This window comes from Mycteria americana, chromosome 4 (genome assembly GCF_035582795.1).
Source record: "Mycteria americana isolate JAX WOST 10 ecotype Jacksonville Zoo and Gardens chromosome 4, USCA_MyAme_1.0, whole genome shotgun sequence".
NCBI classification, from domain to species: Eukaryota; Metazoa; Chordata; class Aves; order Ciconiiformes; family Ciconiidae; genus Mycteria; species Mycteria americana.
The window spans coordinates 56,817,627-56,838,026 of record NC_134368.1 but is presented as its reverse complement, the minus strand read 5'-3'; the positions used below and the strand labels follow the sequence as shown (position 1 = coordinate 56,838,026).

Sequence of the window (20,400 nt, the reverse complement as noted above, 5' to 3'; positions counted from 1 at the left end):
TCATGGAGGCAGTAAGTTGCCTTAGGACTCTCAGAGGTACAACTCTAGTTGCATGACATGGTGTAAGGCAGAGACACCTGACCCTTTCTCTTTCTTTCCCTCCCAACCCCTTGCATGAGGATGGGGAGCCTTTTCCACACTTGTACCTGCAATATGGGTACTACTGCAGGGCTGCAACACTTTGTGCCCTTTCTGCCTTCAGTGAGTTGCAGGTAACCACCACTGTCATCATCTTCAGCAGCAGCAGCGCACTGAGGACTCCTTGGGATGCTGCTATTCAGATGAGCAGCACTGAACTGAATCAATACTCTGTTAGGCATTCAGATAGTTTCTCTGGGTCTCAAAACCCAAGGAAAGGATCCTGCCCTCAGGCCTCTTAGATTTTGCAGAGGTTTCATTTCAGTCAATAAAATAATATTCCTTTCTGTATCCTTCTTCAGAATTGACATTTCAGGTGGTGGTTTGGCAACGCAGTAAATAAAAGGTTAAAGTCCCTCTTATCGCATCAGAAACAGCACTAACCTGGAATGAATTCACTCTCCATGTTCAGATTTATCTTTTTGCTTGAAGGCTTTCTGCTGCAGTAGTTACTGCTTTTCTAGCCCATTCTAACTTTAGGTCCTATGTCGGCACAAAACTAGCATAAAAACAGAGCACTGGCGCTAACTCCCTGCCATATGCTCTGATCAACTTGACAAAAGTGTCACTGTGTGGCCCACCTCTACTCTGAGTCAAGTTTGTATTACTATGTCATCCTTTCCAATGATGATAAAAACACAGTCTCACTAAGGACAACTTACATATTTGCATCTCCCATGGATGCAAATACCTACGTTTGTCCAAGTACCAGAAATCCATTGTCTACCATCAGAGTTCTATTGAGCACCAGCTTCTGTCACCTGCAATAGGCAGAGGATGTGTCATAGCCTTAAGATGCAGAAATGTAATTTCTTTAACTAAACAGAAGTTATTCCACACACGACGCTGAGCTGCTACCATTTTCCTCATCCCATGAATAAAACAGTACTGTTGTTGGAAGTACTGTGGCTTAGCTCCTGGGAGTTCCTGCATACGAAGCTATTCCAAAACTTCCCCTTATAGCAAGAAACAGTCATGAGGAAAAAAAATGTCTTAATTACTTCAGTAAGTAGTGTTGACTATTTAATGAGTCAGGCTGATTGTGAGGTCAATTTTTCCACCAAATTTTCCTGAGAGTTGACAGAGAGGGAGATGAGCAAACATACTGCACTGCATTCTCGTTGTGGTTGAAGTTTTGTGATTAATTGCCATCAGCTGCCTTGAATTGTTAATGCACAGAGCACAAGAGTATTGCAAGATCATGTTTTGATAACCTTTAACTTCAGAGCTCTGCTCAGGTTTCTTCCACAGAAGTCAGAGAAATGGCTGTGAGAAGGAGGGATACCAAGGTTTCCCAGATCAGCAGGTCCTGAGGAGAAGAGAGCAATTCTGCACTGGCTTATTAGACAGCCCAGGTAAGAGGCTCACTTTGGGGACTATATTCCCATCCCACAGCACAGCAAGTACCTATACAGAAGAACAAAAAACCCTTTCCATTACTAATGGAGCAGACACAGTCAAGGCTAGTCGCAACTTTTCAAATTAAAAAAAAAAAAGCAGCCCAGTTTTCATTTAAAGAAAAAACCCACACCCCCCAGCCCTAACTCTGCAGAGCCCAGGCTCTCTCCCTGCTGGGGCACCTTGCTGGAGTCACTTCCTCACCCTGTGCTGGTGGCCCCTGGCATCCTCTCAGTTGCAGGATGGCAGCTGTCTCAGGGAGGCACTCTCTCTGCCTTTAACGTGAAACAGCTGTGATTTTCACCAAAGCCACTTCACACAACACAAAGGAGAGCCAGGTGAGGGATCTTGTTGCTTGTTTTGCTCCTCCGTTCCTGGCTGCGTTATCCCCCACTACCTGGGCTCCCTCACTGCTCCTAAATGTTCCCTTTAAAAGTATCCCCAGCTACAGTATGGAAGTTGGTGATGTATAGCATATTCTAAAAGATTTGCCTCTGTTCAAAAACCTTCCTGACCTCGTAGCCGAAGAAGAACAAAATAATGTATTAACAAAAACACAGTTCACTGCCAAAGAAAAGGAGTTCCTGTAAGGACTGAAACAATAAATCTCCTCCGTACTGAACTCCCAGAGGGAGTATGTTGTGTTTCCTCCTGTTCTTTATCAAAGTCCCCAAAATAAGCAGGAATGGGCAGTGACTAGGCACAGTCTCTACACACCTTTTTCCATGGAGTAATTAAGGCCTGCCTCAGAGTGAGAGAGCACTCCCTGCCCAGCTGTGCAAGGGAGAGCTGACAGCACCACCACCACCACCACCAAGCATGAAGCTCCTGGGGACTGCCTTCTTTTTCCTAGCTGTACTCTGTGTTTGCACTGTGGGAGGTAAGTTCTTTGGCTTTTTTGGATAGACTTGTCACATTTGTGGGGTGTTTTGTGAGCAAAAGCTTAGCTGTCAGTAGCTGGATCCTTTTTTTTTTTTTTCTTAGTGCAGTGATTGAAAGACTGTGTGTTGGAGGAGAAGAAGGTACTAACTGGTAGTTGAGTTATATGTGTTCTGTGAAAAACTTTCCTGCCATTGTATTTTTGTGACAGCTCTCTTTCTAGGTGTCATGAAGCTCCTCAATCTGAGAGGAGTTAAAGGCAGAGGTATATTTACAAAGCTTTTCTGTTCTGTTTTTCTTCTTTGAAATAAAGCATCTTTTGTAGAGATGGCTTTAAGGGGGGAATTGAAATGTCTGTCAGATTTTGCAAATACTGCTCTTGCAAATCAAATCTATCATGATGGATTTCCCTGGCACTATGTCAGCAATAAGTTTGGTCAAGGGTATCTCTCAGAAATTATCTTAGTTTTGTCCCCAAAGGTATAGGGGCTTACAGCATTTATCGAGTGTCACATAATGAGGGAGGCAAGCCCAGGGGTGATATTAGTTACTGAGTGCAGTATCTTTTATGAACTTTGTGGTGTTCCTATGGTCACTGAACTGCTGTTTTCATTATTCTTTAGCTTGAAAGATCATGCTTTTACAGTGGAATTAACTAGTAAAACCTGGAAGCGTGAGAGAAACTCTAACAAGGGCCAGAGTCTATCATCACCTTTGTCAAAAGACACATTTGAAGTCAAATCTGCTTTTTATCTGTACTTTAATTTGCTGGCCCTCTGGTGTGAATACTCATAACCAAAGCTTCCACAAATGCTTATAGATTGCCTGTAAGGGATTTTATGAATCAGAAGTTTAAAACTTGATAATACTAGATTAACTGATCTAAAAAAAGTTAATCAACTTTTACTCAGATTATGTATTAAAATCTAGAAATGTTTTGTAGCGTAGCTTATGCTATTGCTTGGGCTTACTGCTGTTAGAAAAAAAAAATCAATAAGGGAGATTAAAAACAAGATTATGCCACAGAAAGAACTGCTTTTAAAACTATGTTAAGTAAGTACAAGCCCTGAAAGTCTGTGTTGAGGTACTATTTATTCTCTGTCTGCTACTCCTAGTAAAAATAGCCTTCCTGTCATTGTTAAACCTTTAATTTCACAACTTCTGAAAAGCAAAGTGGAGTTGGATCAAAAGGAGCATATTTAACACAACAGTCCATAAAGCTTATCGGAAAGCAACATGCAATGGTGGGAGGAATTCTGTCAATTTTATACAATCCTTTCTTTAAAAAGGATTTTCCCTCCTCTGTGTGATATGAACAGGGCAGAACTGATGACAGTGAATAAGCAAATTTCATATAGGATATATTTGCTCTGAATAATTTTGGTTCTGTAAAAGTTTTTTTTTAAAATGCTTTATTGCAAGGTAGACACGGTAGTGAAATTCTGTTGGTAAATTCACATTAGAAAATTAAGACTATGTGTGGGGAAATTTGGCCTATGTCTCTACATTGTGAAAGTAAAAGAACATAATCTGGTCAAGCTTCCATCAGGCTACCCCATGCATCACCTGTTAAGACAGAAGCAGTTTTATTGTCTGTTATATGAGGCTGGACCAAAGTCTTTGAATTTCCATTGTTTGTGATCACTAAAGTGTCCTGGACATCTGGGCTGTAATGGCAGGATCTTATAATCTGAAGAGAGGAATGGTTGGTAAGGAGGCTGACACCAGTCTCCCTCATGCTCAGTCTCCCTTTTTTTGAGTATTGGAGACAGTAGCAAGGCATTTCTCCAGTTGCTTAGAAACACTTTTAGTATTTTAAAATTATGCTCAGTAAAATTTAGAGAAGGTCAAATCACACCCCGGCATTTTAATACTCCCTCCCCCAGGTTTTGGGGTAGTTTGTCTTCAAAGCTTACCAAGACAAGTAATGTGTGGGCTTGCAGCCTCTTCACATAATACACACAAGCTGCTTGTCTTTATATCTTTCGTAAATCATGCAGAAGTGGACAAGGATGTTTCCATTGTGGTTAGCAAAGAACGTACCAAGTGTCCTGCAGGGCTTCCAGATTTCATGCCTTGTCTTCAGCGTGTATGCTGGTGGTGCTTTCTTGGTAATTTTCTAATTCATCTTGGGATCTTGCATCCTCAGAAGTCCCTAATGTTTTGGTGGGATCTGTCCCTGTCAGCAAATTACTAGAGGCTTGGTTATGTACAGATGTGGAGGCCGATAGCCTCCTGACAACTTGTCCCTCCTCTTGAGGCTTTTCTCAACCCTTTGAGAGCTAAATGACGTGCTTAAAGCAGGAGTTCCTTCATGCTCATCTCAAGGTGTTCAGTCCTCCTGGCATATTGCCCTTTATTCTTACCTGCTCCAAAACCTATCTCAAATAGAAGTGCTTTCTGGGTTGGTTCGTGGCATTTCCAGCTTTAAGCAACAGACAGCACTGGAATGGGTCAAATAATGTATTGCCAAAGGATAGTAATCAAATATAAATGCTCTTGAGTCTGCATTAAGATGTAATTACTTTTAAAATGTCTAAAGGTGAAGTTTGTTCTTCTAAAATATGAGGGGAGAGGAATTGGCCTGTGCTTATAATGTAAATGCTTAGAAGTTACATCTTCCTGTGCCTTGGCCTTGTAATACAGCATGGCTATGGCTACACAGCATAGCAGATGTCCTCCACAAAGTGCTTGTAGCACACCACAGCTTCCTTCTCACTCAGGCACCCAGGTTTCTTACTTGCAGAAAAGAGTGGGGTTGTGCTCCTCTTGGCATTAGCATGGGTGCATTCAGGTTATACACTCAAATGTAGGAGCTGGAATGTACTGTCTCGTGTTGTAGAGGTACAGTGGGTGGGTTTATTAACGTCTGATTAGTGACCCCTGTTGACAGCTAGCAGTACCTTTCTCCAAGAGTACTCTTGTCAATATTGATGGCACTACAAAAAAACGAGGGTGCTTTTCATTTTGGAAAGGTAGGAGCAAATCTTGGCATTGAGAGCCTGGTCCAAAGGCCACTGAAGCAATTTGGAGCTGTTCCATTACACTGTGGATCAACCCTAAGTTACATGTTTCCCAACCCCCTTCCCCATTAAGGGGATGCTGCGGACCCTGGGACATCATCCCAACCCTACAACACAGCAGATTAATCCTGGCTCCCAGGCTGCTAGCTTGAGCAAAGTTCCACTAAAAGAGGGCTCCTGTAGTGATTACATACCTTTGCAGCTGCCTGAACTCTGCTCTTGTCTATGTTAACTAGAGGAGATGGATAGCTTTTTCCTTTTCCATCTTCTGTGCTCTCAGCTCACAAGCCTTCAAGTCTTTTAAAAAAATCGTTTTTAAAATTAAATACTAACTAAACTGTTTTGAGCAGTTAAAGCTTTTGAGCATGGTCTCCCCTCATTCTGGGTTATTATTCATGCCTGTGCTCTGGGAGAGACCAGCAAGGCACAGACTGTCACAGTTGGATTGTTGTCTCATCTGTGAAAATTTGAGAAATGTGAATAGGCTTTAGATAACCAGCTGCTTTTTCACACCTTTAGCTTGGTTGAACCCAAACTTTGAATGTCTTGAGAGTTTGCCTGATGTGAAAAAAAATGCGTTTTGGGTGTTTCCACCGTTCCTAGCAGTTTGCAAGACTAGCTTTCTCAAAAATCAAATTGTAGTGCTGGAGCTTACCATAGCCTTTAATTGAGTTTTTGTTCCTTTACAGATTTTTTTGTTCATTCTTCCCCCCCCCCGCCACATTCCTTTCATTCATTAGAGCTTTCTCATATTGGGCCAGTTTTGCCTAATGGATTTTAAAGCTGTATTTATTACTAGACAGAAGAAAACTGCGTGTTCTAGCCCAAAACCCAAATGCAAGTTTACTGCATTTACTGAGGATAGAAGCAGATGGCTTGATACCTGCTTGATAAGGAGATTATGATTTGCAGCCAAAATAAATAGAAACTGAATTTGAAGGGCAAGTTGCCTGCAGCATTCAGCTCCAATCCTGAGAATACATAATGCCATATAACATGCCCAACAAATGGTTGTCTCTTCTGAAAATTTACCAGACTGTTTTCTCTTTTATTTAGCTGCCTCTTTTATCTGGATTAAAACCTTGAGTTCTTATCAATCTTTACTCCTTTAGCAATTAGGAAAAAAGATCTGCTGAGGCTTATGTTTTAGTTTGGTTTTGTGGGTTTTTTCTAAATAGGAAAGGACCTTGAATTTGGTCTCTAATTGTTTATGCATCTGATTTCTGTATGAAAAACCTGCACAAATGCAAATTAAAAACAATCTTTAGGAAACTCTTAACGTAGGGAAGGGAGTATTTTTAACTAGTACCATTTGGTAGCCAGGCTAACTTCACAGTCTAAAGACGAGTAAGGCCCCATGGTAAAATCACATAGGAAAGACATCCTTATTACTTGTGTTCCTCATGAATGGGGGGTGAGGTGTTGTTTGGTTGTATTTTTTGCTGAGACAACTCAAGGAAGACCCTTTAATTGTTTTATTTTGCAATTCTGTAAACAGAGAGACTGTGTTGGATTTTTGTGTGTAGCAGCTGTTATTTCCAAATACAAGTCAAGAATTAAAGGCCTGGCTCCCCTAGAAGACAAACACTTACTTTTGGTTTCAGCTAGCACTCTAAAAATAGGTGTCCCAGATTTAAACAGAAGAGTTGAAACCCTGAGTCCTACCATGTCCTGCCATGCCAGCCACTGTTACTGTCCCAGCACCTGAGCTATCAGGTAGTGATACCTTGGCATTCATCTTGGGAAAGTAGATCCTTGGTTGCCCTAACAGCAGCATGCTGTATCAGCCAGACCTACCTGCAATAGGAAAAGTGGTTTGACACGGTTCAATATGATGCTGTCTCTACGCTGTGCCTCCTGAACGTGCCTCCTCATGTGAGAAAGCTGTGCTCTGATGGTCTCTTCCTGATATAACGGCTCTAAGGGAACAAAATTCAGCAGGTGTGATCTGTTGGGGTATTGTCCCCTTGCAGGAGAGGCAGAAAGGGGGTAGGACGCCTTCTGATGCCACCCGCACATGTACTAAAGGCTGGTCTAGAGGGGTCCTAATTAATTCCAAATCTTTTTTTTTTTTTTCTCAGCAGCCAGGCTAGACAACAGCCCCTTTCAGGCCAGACTAACTAGCTAATGCTCCAAAGGTTACGTTTCAAACTAGTAACAGAGCAAGGATTTTCTGACTGCTTTTATGTGGAAAGTGGATGCTTGCTTGACTTTGGTACAGGTGAAAATCCTAGCCTATTTATCAATAGAGTATTTTTACAACAATTTTTAATCTCTTTTTTTCAATGGCACTAACATGCTCCTGGGTGTTAGCTGCATGTTGTAGATAGCAACGCATCTCAGGTTGCTGAAACCACGGAGCAAGTGGCACAGTTTTGCATTATATTTATCTGCTGTAACCTTTCTGCCTTGTCTTATCACTCTAATGAAATTAAGTGTTTTGCCAGGATGGGAGCACTACACCAGCCTTGCTATCTGAAGCTTTCTACAAGCTATGTAATCGTTCTAAAAAGCACATTCAGTTTGTCTTACTGTCATGATTTCTCAGTGTGGTACTTGGTTTGAGGAGTGTCAGTGTAATCAAAACTTAGGGTTAAATCAATTAAATGCCTGGTTATATTACTGAGATGTTTATGCTTCCTGCAGATTTCTTCTTTCATAATCTTTAGCAGGAGATTAATATCATATTTGGGCTTGACAGGTTTGGCTATTGAGGCAACAACTGATCAGAATGGCAAAAGCTTTGGATTTTAGTTAGTCTGAGGAACACAGTGCCAGGAGATTTACTTAACTTCCTGGCCAAGGATTTGCATTATTTTCCTCGTAAAATAACTTACTTATTTGTTGAGGCAGGTTTTCATTGCATGATTATTATATGAAGTGATCAGAGCCCCATATATTCCTTCATTTTTTACTAGTTTTCCCACTTCTTTGCATGCTCAATGTTGAGCCTAGGCTTTTATTTGAAATATAGTGTTGATAACCTTCAAAATGTTAATGCGTGTGGTGCTATCTATCCCAGGGTGAGGACAGTCTGAAATAATTTTTCTTTGACAGATGAATTGCCCCTCCTCATCTCAGCATGGGTTATATATAACAGCAATATAGATGATGTAAATATCAGTGTTTGCGAACTCATTCAAAGGCTGTGGAAGCAAAAATAACACCAAACATTGTTCGGTAAAATGGCAAAAAAGTTGAGGATTGCTCTGGTGAGAATGAGAAATCCAAATGTTTTCACCCCCAAGTTCCCTGTGTCACATCCAGTAGAGAGGGGAGACTTTGGACATGATACATGGCTAATGCTTCCACTGCCATTCAAAGTCCCCAAAAGCCAAAATTTGGGCTTTTTTTTGCCCAGGAATTACAGACTCTCTGAAACTCCTACCAAGTTGTCCAAACCTCATTTTCCCCTTGACTCCTACAGATGGTCGTAAAGGCCGAAGTCTGTGGCATGTCGAAAGAAATGTTTGGGGCCAGCATGCAATTCACTTGTAGTTACTCATGTCTGCACAGGACTGTTAAAATCTCTCTCTTAAAACTACTGAATTCTTTGAATTATGGAGCTTTCTGGACTTCATATGGAATTTAACTCTGCTTTGCCACAAAACACATAGGTCTCGGAGATTATAGCCAGCACCAAAAGCTGGCTGCCCAGAACAGCTATTACAGTAGAGCAGCTTTAGGTTCTCTTTAGGAAGGTTTTTTCTTACAAGAGTAGTGTATTAATATATTTGCTGTGGTTCAGAAGGCAGCAAATGTATTTACCAAACTGTTGGGCTTCACTTGCAACAACTCGCTAGAGTAGTTTCCAACGTGTAACAAGAGGAAGAACTTATTAAAGATCTATGCCAAATAACCCAGTCCCTGAGATGTGCCACTGACAGGAAGGGAAGGACACAGCACAGGTATTACAGGCAAAAAATCTTCCGGTGCAGGACTGTTCTTTGGTTCTCTGCACATTTTGTCCTGTCTAGTTCAAATGGCTTCAGAGGAATCCATTATTTCCCTTTGCAAGCCATTCCCTGCACTAATGGCGTCATGTGGCTAGTGTGTCTCAATGCTGTTGAATTTAGGTGAACCAGTGCACAGTTTATCTTATTGGCTTAGTGACACTTTCTTGTAATGCACTGCCTGCTTCCTCCCTAATTGCATTCACCTTGCATTTCCAAGAACTGACAGAAATTACTGTTTTCAGATGCAAAAACTGGAAAATGAGGCTTGGTCACTTATGGAAGAAATGGCCAAGGGAGAAGAAGAGCAGAAGGGTTTGAGTAGGAATGGACAACTCATTCATGATAGTTGTAATTCTCATGGGGAATAAAATTACACTAATTGCCAATAAAAGTACAAGTGATGTCTATAGCTGTTTACCAACATTCCCAGCTCACCACGACTTCCCAGTGCACTGACTGGGACCCAGAGTTTTGACAAGCCTGAGCATCCTGAGTATGGTCCACTTTCTGCTCCACTAGGAAGCTGGTTATCAGCATGGGTGCTGATGTGGCTACCGCAGCAGTTCCCACTGCTCTTTGATAGTGTAGGTCCTAAGTGCTGACCCTCTGCTTCAAGTGCTCTCCCAGTAACAACTTTGGTTTTCTAATTCCTACTTTGGAACATAAAGCATCTGAGAAAAGCATTTCAGTTTCACATCTGAGTTTAGCAGTTGTGTCAGATTGGTAGAAATTCAAAATAACATCAGTATTCAATCAGCTTTGCAAGATACTCACAGACAAGGAGGTCTTCATCAGCTATATGTGCCAGTTACAGAAATCAGATATTTTCCAAGTATATCCTTCATCCTTTCATATAACATAACTCCAGTGAGACTGTACTCCACTTGGGGCTTGCAAAGCCCATTTTGGGCTTTCCCTTTGGGATATTCTGTACCATTTAACCTTTGTTCTAGGCAGTGTGGAAAAGATTAAGAGAGACTCAATTAAGCATGGAATTACATTAGTTGTAGAAGCAATTTACAGTGTTTCCACAGAAGTATTCTGATGGGAACAGGGTTTTGATGCTCCAGAGGCTTTCAGAGCTTTGTCAGGAACAGAGTGGCATGGGCGGGTGTGGCTGAAATGGGTGTCTAGGCTGATCCGGGATGTGCTAAAAATAAACACATCATAGCAGACACTGCAGTGACCCTTTCCTGAATTATACAATTAGTCATGTTGCTGGAGATGCATTTGGATCACAAACACAGAGCAGAAGAACTATGATTTTACTAACTGCTGCAGCACATTGCAAAGAAGAGCTACCGATTGACCTGGGCTCAGCTTCCCCTCTGGCTGTTTCATATCTGCCCTACCCAAACACACTCTTTCCTGGGAAACAAAAATAGGCTTGCAAATAGCATGGTAAGGAAAAAGCATTGTAACTGTTACCCAGAGAAGGACGTAGTTTTCTCTCCGCTTTCTGGGTGGGGGTGACTTACACCAACGCTCCTGTTCTTTCCTGTTGCAGGGGAAGGGGCTCTCCTTTCTTTTTCTTGTTCTACTCAGCAATACACAATATGTAAAAAGCTCTTTCTATATAAAACTGCACCCATTAAAGACATTTTCAAATCGATTTAGCATGACTAACACAAGGGGGGTGGCGGTTTGTTTTTCATACTATAAAATAACCCCTAGTAACTCCTACCTTTATCTTACACATGGACAGACAAATATATCACCATCAAAGGGTGACAATCTGGTGGTTTAAATAGCTTTGAAGGGTTTAATTAAAACCTATTAAATAGGTTTAACAGGTTTAAATAAAGAGAAGTACAGAGCTTGGAGCCTTTGTCCAAGGCAGGCTGGAGTGCTGATGAGCATGCTGAGCACATTTATTATTTTATGGAGTGCAAACAATGTGCTCATCCCTCTGTAGTACACAGTAATAAAGATATCAACCAAGCTTCACGTAGGAGCAAAAGGTGCACTGAGAAAGCTTGCGATTAAAAGCTGTTGATAGGGAGTTTGGGTTTCTTCTGAGTCAATAAAAGAAACCACAAAACTGGCTGGTAAGTGCGCTTATTTCTATGTCCACACGTGCAGAGAGGCAAAGCGTGCTGTGCTTGGGCTGTTTCAGATACTCGATAAAACACGGGGGCACTCATCCAACCCTTCTCATTACTGTTTTCGTTGAAGGGGAGCCCTCAACAACCTACAGCCATGCTAGCTGAGGCCGGTCCTTGGCAGCTGCCTTTTCAGTGTTTCTCTGTGTGGTGGCTCCCTATGCAGGAGCTGTTTGCTGGCTGCTTTGCGCAGGCTTTGTGGAAACAGCACTGTTTGCTTGGGGAATTAGTAATTCCCAGCAGCTCTCTGCTAGTGCTTGGTGTTGGGTCGTGCTAGCCACACGCCTAGGCGAGCAGGAGGAGCACTGGGGCAGTGCTGGCACCCAAGCTGCGTTTCCTGCCTTCTCCCCATTCCCCGCTGGAGAAATTGCAGCAGCTCCCTCCCTTTCCTTCCTCTCTTCAGCTCTTGCTGCTGGATGCCTCCAGCCCACCCGGTTTGCGTTTCCTCTGCAGAGCCCGAGTCCCCCATTGCCCCAATTGCTGCTGACCGCTCCCAGGCCGTGCAGGAGCAGCCCTGTCACTGTCTCCCTTTCCAGCTACGGGGCTTTGCATTTATGCTCTCCCTTCCTAACGTCTTCCTCTCTCTCCTGTTTTCAGGTGCTTTTGCTTTCTGCAGGGAGGGGGCTATGCCCTTCTGGCCCAGGAGTTTCTCCTTCCTGCCTTGGTGTCTTCCCCCATGCTCCTGCCCATGTTTCTTCCCACTCTTTTAGAGCAGGTCGTCTCTGTCCTGTGACACCAGCCTGCAAACCAGGACCAGGAGCTACAGTGGAGAAGTAGACAGTTGAACTTAAATGTAAGATCTCAACATGTAGGATTTGTGTAGTATGTTTTCAGTTTGCTGCTGAAGAGAGGTGTGACTGAGAGGAAGGTAACAGCTTGGCAAACGGGAGGTGGTTTCCACCTCCCTAGGCAGCGGGTGTCACAGGCTTCCAGCTGGTTGGCATCAGGCAGCAAAGAACGTGGTCTCTCTCCTTGCCTTGCAGTTTTTAGCATTGCCTGTAGTATCTGACTACATCTCACAAGGGTTCACCTGAAACGCGACTGGTGTAACTTTGTTCAGGGTCCACGTAGTCCTTCCAGTCGCTGTTGTAAGATATTCACAACAGAGAAAATCCTGAGGAGGAAAATGGCTTATATTGCAGAAGGCTGTGTTAAAAGCGTTTGCAGAAGTACAAAAGCATTGTGAGACCAGGCTGGAAAAACACTTTGCAGTTCTGACTCGTGATGATGTTGCAGTGGCAGTGATCCAGCATGGGACTGTTATTAGGGACGCAGCTTTCCTTTCACCAAGTGCTATCACAGCGCGAATAGTTGTGCGCAGATACGATTACAAACACATCTGAATGTATGTGTGAGGCATGCCATGCCTTGTGTATTGTTTTAGCATACTGAAGAAATGTGAAGACATGAAGATTGTGTATTTTTCTTTGAGTTTGCTTCAAATGCATGAAGTTTGCAAATGGCTTTGTTTAATTTAACATCCTTTACTACACACTGTTATCAGCTGCAGCCATTCACTGGATTACATCAGAACCTTGATTCCCACTTAAAATCTAGCTGATATGACTGTAGAGGAAAAATTTAAAGTTTGCATCCTTAAGGATTAAATGTACTACAAAGAGTATTAACTTTTATCAAATTAATTCTTTTAGAACACAATATCTGCAGGTTTTCAGTATTTTTTTTTTTAATTCTTGAATGTTTAATTCATAGATTTTGTATTTGTGATCTTAGAGGTTTTGACTAGGAAGAAAGGAATTGATGGTTTCGAACAATACTGTTAAAATTGCACTTAAGCCTCTTCTAACAGTACATCCCAAATGGAAGTTTTTGTGATCTGGAAGCATGTATGCTTCCTCTAAGATTTTTTTGCAGTGCTTGCTGGTTTTCTAAATGATTTGCATAGTATGGGTTAGTCATTTTTAGCCAACCAGTGACTAAGGTATGACCACAATTCAACACTGTTGTTTGATTTTTGGGAAGTTTCATGTCACTATTTCAGTCTTAACAAAGTACTCCAGATGAAATTCAAAGTACTACAGGGATGACTGTTCTTAAGATTTATCAAAACACTGTAGGATAAACCCCTCTGCTCTTACAAACATGCCTGTCTTGAACCTGCAGGTTTCCTGGCAATGCATTTCTTGTGGTATTAGGTAGCTCTTATTTGTGCAATTAGAATGTGGGGGGAAAAAAAGCTGTATCTAGTGAAAATAAAATAAGCTGCAGAAATGCAGAGGGAGGACTGAAATAACAACAGTTATCTAAATTTAATCCCATTCCTTGCTCTGTCCTACGTTACAGCTTTCTGCGGTATTTTCAGAGGGTTGATTCTGCACTGAACACATGCTCCAGACGAAGCAAAACACTGAGAAAGCTGAGATCAGTTGCAAATGCAAATGTTGCAGCTTGAATCCATATTATTATTCTGGAAGATCCAAATGATAAAGACTGCAGATGCAGTTGAGATCTTGACCTGCAAATCTCTCTGTTTCTTGCATAACTCCATTAATGCTAGAGTGTGGTGCCATTGTGTGTTGCAGTTTGTAGTCTTCTAGAAAATAAGAAAATATTGTTATTCCTCTTTTACTGATTGGAAAATGGGACACAGGGAGTGTCTACATGGCAAAATACATAGAAATACCCAAGCTGATCTGAATGAGGCAGATTAAGTTCCGGAAGCTCCATCTAAAGTCATTACACTGTATTATTCTACATAGACATACCAGGGAGGATGGAGTAATCTGTACTCTGGAGACGTAGCCATTTATCTTATTTGTGATGATATATCCAGGAGAGCTGTAAACCGGCAAGCTCACACACTATTTATGGTAGCACAGTACCGCAGCATGGATGCCGCAGACATGCAGGAAGTCAGGTAGATCCTTGGAGAACTGGCCAGCACTGTATCCTTACAAACCAGCCATAAGCATCAGTGGCAGCTACTTTAAAGCTACTTTATATGTGTCTTGGCACAATACTATCCTGAAGCTGTGCAGGAAACTGAGCCAGGTTTCCCGAACACTGCTTATAGCACTCTGCCTTCTCCCCCTCAGCTGGAAGTGCAACCTGGGCCTCCACAAAACATTACTGAGGAGGAAAGCCCAAAAGCACCTACACGCTAAACCTCACGAGGTAGAAGGCCCATGTAGAAGGCCTATTTCTACATCAGGAATTAAACCTTAAGTTTGATCCCTAAATTAATGTATTCAAGTGCACTTAAGTTCTGTTTGGAGGGCTTGAGTAGGGTTTGAGCAGTATCCAAAACTTGTTTTTGCTTTCCACACATGCACATGGGAGCAGTGTTTGTGCAATGACTGGTTGATGGGAGATGAACTACTCATCTAGGCAAACCATATTCTTTTTGTCTTTGGAGGATGTGGGCCCCTTTACACAAAAATGCATTACAAAAGAAGAAAGAAATTTATCTCAAGGTTTAGGGTAGAAGGTCATGAAACAGGAAAGAAAGATGGATGAGAAGTAAAAACAGAAATAAGAGAAGTGTGAGAACTACACTGGGCCTGGGGAAAGATCAGATAAGAGAATGAAGAGATGAAGCAGCAATAAATGAAAATGAGAGAGAAAACATAACAGACAACAGAGCTCCAAGGTAGGAGTAAACATGTTGTGTACATTGTCAGGCAGCAGCTATTTATTGGGAACTCTGAGAATATCAATACCAGCTTTTCTCACAAGGACAGCTATAACTTTCTCCAGAAAGGACAAAACGTCAGATGAAGTGTACAGTCTTTCCACAGATACTGCTGCAGGAGGCTGTTACAGGAGGCTCTGTCATGGTCGTGCAGGCTGGCAGAATTATCGTTTGCTTCCTGGAAAAAGATTGCTATTTATTTCTGATGGTGTGGAAAGACAGAAAACAAGAAAGCAACTTTGACTTCTCCACGACTTGTGTATAACTGCAAAGGCTCAGGGTCACACAAACAAACACAATATAACATAATATACAATAAAAAAACATAATATAACAACGCCACCTGTAGATTCTGCTTTATAGCCTTGAAGCAGGGAATTAACATGTACAGGTTTCCTCAGGACACCTCTTTGGTAATCACTCCCAGCCACAGTCTTTTGGGTATTGGTCTGGTTTTTGAGTGGGAATATCTTACATCCTCATCAAGAAAATGGTTAAAACACTGGCTTCTGGCTGTTACGCCATTAGCTTTACACAAGCACTGAAACACCTGCAAAGTTTCTAGTCCAAATTTCCCTTGTCCATTACCTCTAGTTTCATCCTCAGCGGACATAATGAGAGGTTTATTCCTTTGTCTTTGTTGCAGCCCCTCACCTACTTGAGTGCTGCTATCATGCCTTCTATTGCTCTTTCCCTCTCTGAGCTAAAAAAATGCAATTTTTGCAATCCTTCTTGAGAGGTAATTTTTTTCTAGACTACTGATGATTTTTATGGTTCTCCATTAAGCCCTGCTCCAGGCATCCACAACCTTCTCAACACCCTCCGAAGCTGGACCACTGGTCTCAGTTTTGGGGCCAGTCTTGTTTAATATCTTTATCAATGATCTGGACAAAGGGATCGAGTGCACCCTCAGTAAGTTTGCAGATGACACCAAGTTGGGTGGGAGTGTTGACCTGCCTGAGGGTAGGAAGGCTCTGCAGAGGGACCTGGACAGGCTGGATCGATGGGATGGGGCCAATTGTATGAGGTTTAACAAGGCCAAGTGCTGGGTCCTGCACTTGGGTCACAGCAACCCCATGCAACGCTACAGGCTTGGGGAAGTGGCTGGAAAGCTGCCTGGCAGAGAAGGACCTGGGGGTGTTGGTCGACAGCTGCCTGAATATGAGCCAGCAGCGTGCCCAGGTGGCCCAGGAGGCCAATAGCATCCTGGCTTGTATCAAAAATAGCGTGGCCAGCAGGACTATGGAAGAAATCATGCCCCTGTACTCAGCACTGGTGAGGCTGCACCTCGAATACTGTGTTCAGTTTTGGGCCCCTCACTACAAGAGAGACATTGAGGTGCTGGAGCATGTCCAGAGAAGGGCAACGAAGCTGGTGAAGGGTCTGGAGAACGAGTCCTATGGGGAGCAGCTGAGGGAACTGGGGTTGTTTAGCCTGGAGAAAAGGAGGCTGAGGGGAGACCTTATCGCTCTCTCCAACTACCTGAAAGGAGGCTGTAATGAGGTGGGGTTTGGTCTCTTCTCCCAGGTAACAAGTGATAGGATGAGAGGAAATGGCCTCAAGTTACGTCAGGAGAGGTTTAGACTGGATATTAGGAAAAATTTCTTTACTGAAAGGGTGGTCAAGCATTGGAACAGGCTGCCCAGGGAGGTGGTGGAGTCACCATCCCTGGAGGAGTTAAAAAAATGTGTAGATGTGGCACTTCGGGACATGGTTTAGGAGGCATGGAGGTGTTGGGTTGACGGTTGGACTAGATGATCTTAGAGGTCTTCTCCAACCTTAATGATTCTATGATTCTACGATTCTAAGTACTTCAGCTCTGGCCTCATCTGAATGGAGGGATTTTAATATGAACATATGCTCCTGTCTACCTAGTGCAAGGTCAAGTGAAAAAATGTAAGACATGCCATTTCACTCACTATTTCTGCAGTGATAGTGACTTTTCCATAAAAATAATTTATTTTCAAAATCAGATATTGATGCCAAAACAGAGAGCATTTAAATTCAGTAATTCATGTAATGAATATAATCAATATGTATTTTGAACAATCTATTAATCTTTAAAAATCTTTTTGTTTTGACTTTTTGGCGTTCACTTTTGTGTGGTGTTTTAAACTTAGTGGTTTGTGCCCTGTAGTATCCTGCAGTGTATAAACAGAACTACCAATGTAATATCTCGCAGTCATTTCTGCTTTTTTTTCTGTCTTGATTATAGGAATGACAGGCACCTAATTAACACAAGGCCAAAACCCCCTTATCTTAGTCTTCCCAGCGTAAAGGTAAAAATAGTGAGTGAGAGAGAGGGAAGAAATGATGAGAGCTCCAAGCTCAGACCTTGGAGACTGAAGCCTACATCAAAAGCTGCAGTCTGAGGACAACTGTGGCCGTTGGTCAGCCCTGGCTGAATTCAGGGACTCCTTCTGAATTTTAAAAAAGAAAGTGAGTTCAGTGTTTCAGTTCGTTCATTTCAAAGTCATGTCTGAAGACAGATACAAACGATTTCACCGTTGCTTTAGTTTTAGAACAAATGTGCCATTTAAATCCAAGTCAGAAAGGACAATAAAGGGAAATTCTGTGAACCTGAAAGAAAAAAAAAAACCAACAGTTTCTCTTTTTTCATTTTGGCCTTGTGGCCATGGGTCAAATGTTTTTTGAGCTCTTCTTAATTCCTTCTTATTGTTCCCTGCCATGGGCCTTCCTGCCCTTCCCCTCTCATCTTCTTCCTGTCCTGTTATCTTTCTCCCAGTTCTGATTTCTTCTCGCCTTGTTATCTACTTTTAGACACTTTTTTTCTTTTTGGATCTTATCACCGCCACCGTCATCCCTTTCTTCAGCCCAGTGTCACATCTGAGCACCTTTTAGCTCTGAGCGTGTTCTCCAGACGCAAGGGTGCTACGTTACAGGTCACCTATGCTCTTTTGGCTGGTTTATTGCCAGGGAGCAAGGCAAATGGGAGAGGTTTGTGTGTGGGAGCAGTTGCCGAATAGATTTTGGCTACTCCCACATCAGAGTACACGGAGGTGCTCTCGTATCAAAGGGATCACTGCATCTAAATTTGCCAACGGGCCAAAGTTCTTTTCTCAATCATTTTTGAGCTCTTGCTTTTATCCCCCATAGGATTCTCCTTAGTCACAACTTAACATTGCAAATAAGAGCATAATAAGCCACCAGTTCTATCACTTCTTTTAATCAACCAATTCCCCCTGAAGTCCTGGCTAGTTTTAAGCATTTTTGCATATTACTTTCAACTTGTTTTTAAAGTGTACTTAATTATCCACCATTTTAAGAAAACAATTAATTCATAAAACTCCACTTTAGCAGAGTAGAATAATCAAATTTACCTTAGTTTATCTCTAGCCTGGGACAAAATCAGCAAACTGTGACTCATAACAAAATTGTGACTTAAATTCTCAATTTTTTTAGTTTTGCGGAAATCTTGGCCTATCAACACGGTTATTAAATGGAACACCTTTAAAGGATGAATAATCTAAGTACTGCAATGGGCTTTCCACAAAGTCATGCTGAGTTAAGGGAAGAGTTAGGGAATGAGCTAATTGGCCAGCTAGTGCGTTTAGCTGGTGTTACAGACGTGATAGTTACTGAGAGATGTTATAACAAACCATATGAAATGTAGGCACTGTTGAAGAAACATTCTGTTTTAGTGCTGTGGCCTCATGGCGTGAGGATTTACAGGAGCTTTGTCAGCAGCTCAGAATGAGAATGAAGAGATGGAAAAATGCTTGTTGTTTAGGGAAACAAGATTGCTTTCAAGTGTGGGTTATGAAGCGTTATTCTGACCGGGTAACTAAATGGCAGGAAAAACAGTATTTTAAATGCACTGGGCAACAGGCTGTGCGCAGCCTGACTGTATTCATGTGTCCTGGGGAGTAGGGCTGGGGCAGCAGCAGCCTCGTAGGGAACAGGTTTAATTTGATACGGGATATACCCATATCAAACTGGGCCAGCACGCGCTGTGACGAGGCATTGCGAAGGCAGCAGCGTATCTAGAAGAGACGCCCAGGAGAGCCAGGCTCACCGGGAAGGGACAAGACCCCAGCTGAGGCCCACCAGAAAGGCACAGGTGCCAAGAGGGCTGGTAACACCTTGCACTGCTCGAAGAAGAGTTGTAAGGGCTCATCTGACTAGGCCTTAATATGTGCCTCCAGAGCTCCTGCAATTGTAGTATGTGTTATTTTTTTTCCAAGTTAGATCTGTGACTCTGGCAGGCCTCGGGTGGTGCTTGTGAAATGTTAATCAGAACGCGGCACGCTGAGCAAAGGGAACAAAGCTGACTGTTCTGTCCTGTAGCCAAAAAAAGAGAGAATGCCAGCAGATATTACCATGAATGGAGTCACACAAGAATAGTGACACGCTGTCCTGACTCAGTTTTGCGATGTCTATATTACAGCATGCTAATGCAGTGTGACGGGATGTCACGCTCCAAACCCGAAAGCACTGGGGGATTAGTCTGTGCCATTTTGCTCCCCCATTCAGTCGCAGAGCTGATCTCTTCCTCCCCAAATGTACCCATCCTTTTCTCACAGCGGTGTAAAATGGTTGTGCAGTGCCACTGTTTCTGACTCGACGTAGTTTTTTCACCCCCTTCATCACCCCTTTAACTTCTTTTAGTAGAAAAAATATGGACACCCCAGAAATAAGACTGAAAATCTTATTTGAAACCAAAACTCTAGTTGAGTTATGCTGTTACTACTTTTCAGCACAGCCAGAAGATAACAGAAATTATTTTGCCTTTGGTTTGGTGGGGGTTTTTTTGCCCGGTTTGTTTGGTTTGTAATATTGGAGACTTTCACCTACTAACTTGACTTAGGATTTTTAAGACTGCCGTAATTTACTGCAGTAAACTCCCAACAGCTGGAGCACTGCCTTGAGGGCAGTGGGAAAAGTCAGTCATTACTCAACTTGGTGCTTTCCAAGCCATGTTCTGTGAATTCTCCTCCTCCCCTCACATACAGGGATCAGGGTGATGCTGAAAACCCCTCCTGAAGTGCTTGTACCAGCTCCCTGCCTAGTACAATTTTGTTCCTCCGAGGCAGGAGAATGGATGCTTATTCCTGCAGCCAGTTATTTTAGTTAATCCTCCACTCTGAACACCCAGAGTAACTGTGGTCGTACTCAAGGATAGGAGGAGCTAGCAAAAAACCTTTAATTGCTCCAGGTTTGGGTTTTTTTTCCAAACTAGTCTTAGAGACACTAATACCTGTTGGAAAACAACCAGCAGTCCAAGGGGGGAG

General features: G+C 42.5%; 1 protein-coding gene across 3 annotated transcripts in view; it reads left to right on the top strand.

The window, feature by feature from the left end:
- Positions 1-2,099: 2,099 nt before the first annotated feature.
- Positions 2,100-20,400, top strand: part of EMCN (endomucin) — a 56,980-nt gene continuing 38,679 nt past the window's right edge. The window contains exon 1 of one of the 3 annotated variants that reach the window (XR_012775562.1): positions 2,100-2,416. Coding sequence is in view for 2 of the 3 variants with exons in the window: in XM_075500633.1 (XP_075356748.1) it covers positions 2,356-2,416 (61 nt within the window). In the remaining variant the exon portion in view is untranslated. The remainder of the gene's footprint in view (positions 2,417-20,400) is intronic. The other 2 variants (XM_075500633.1, XM_075500631.1) reach the window with 2 other exon arrangements.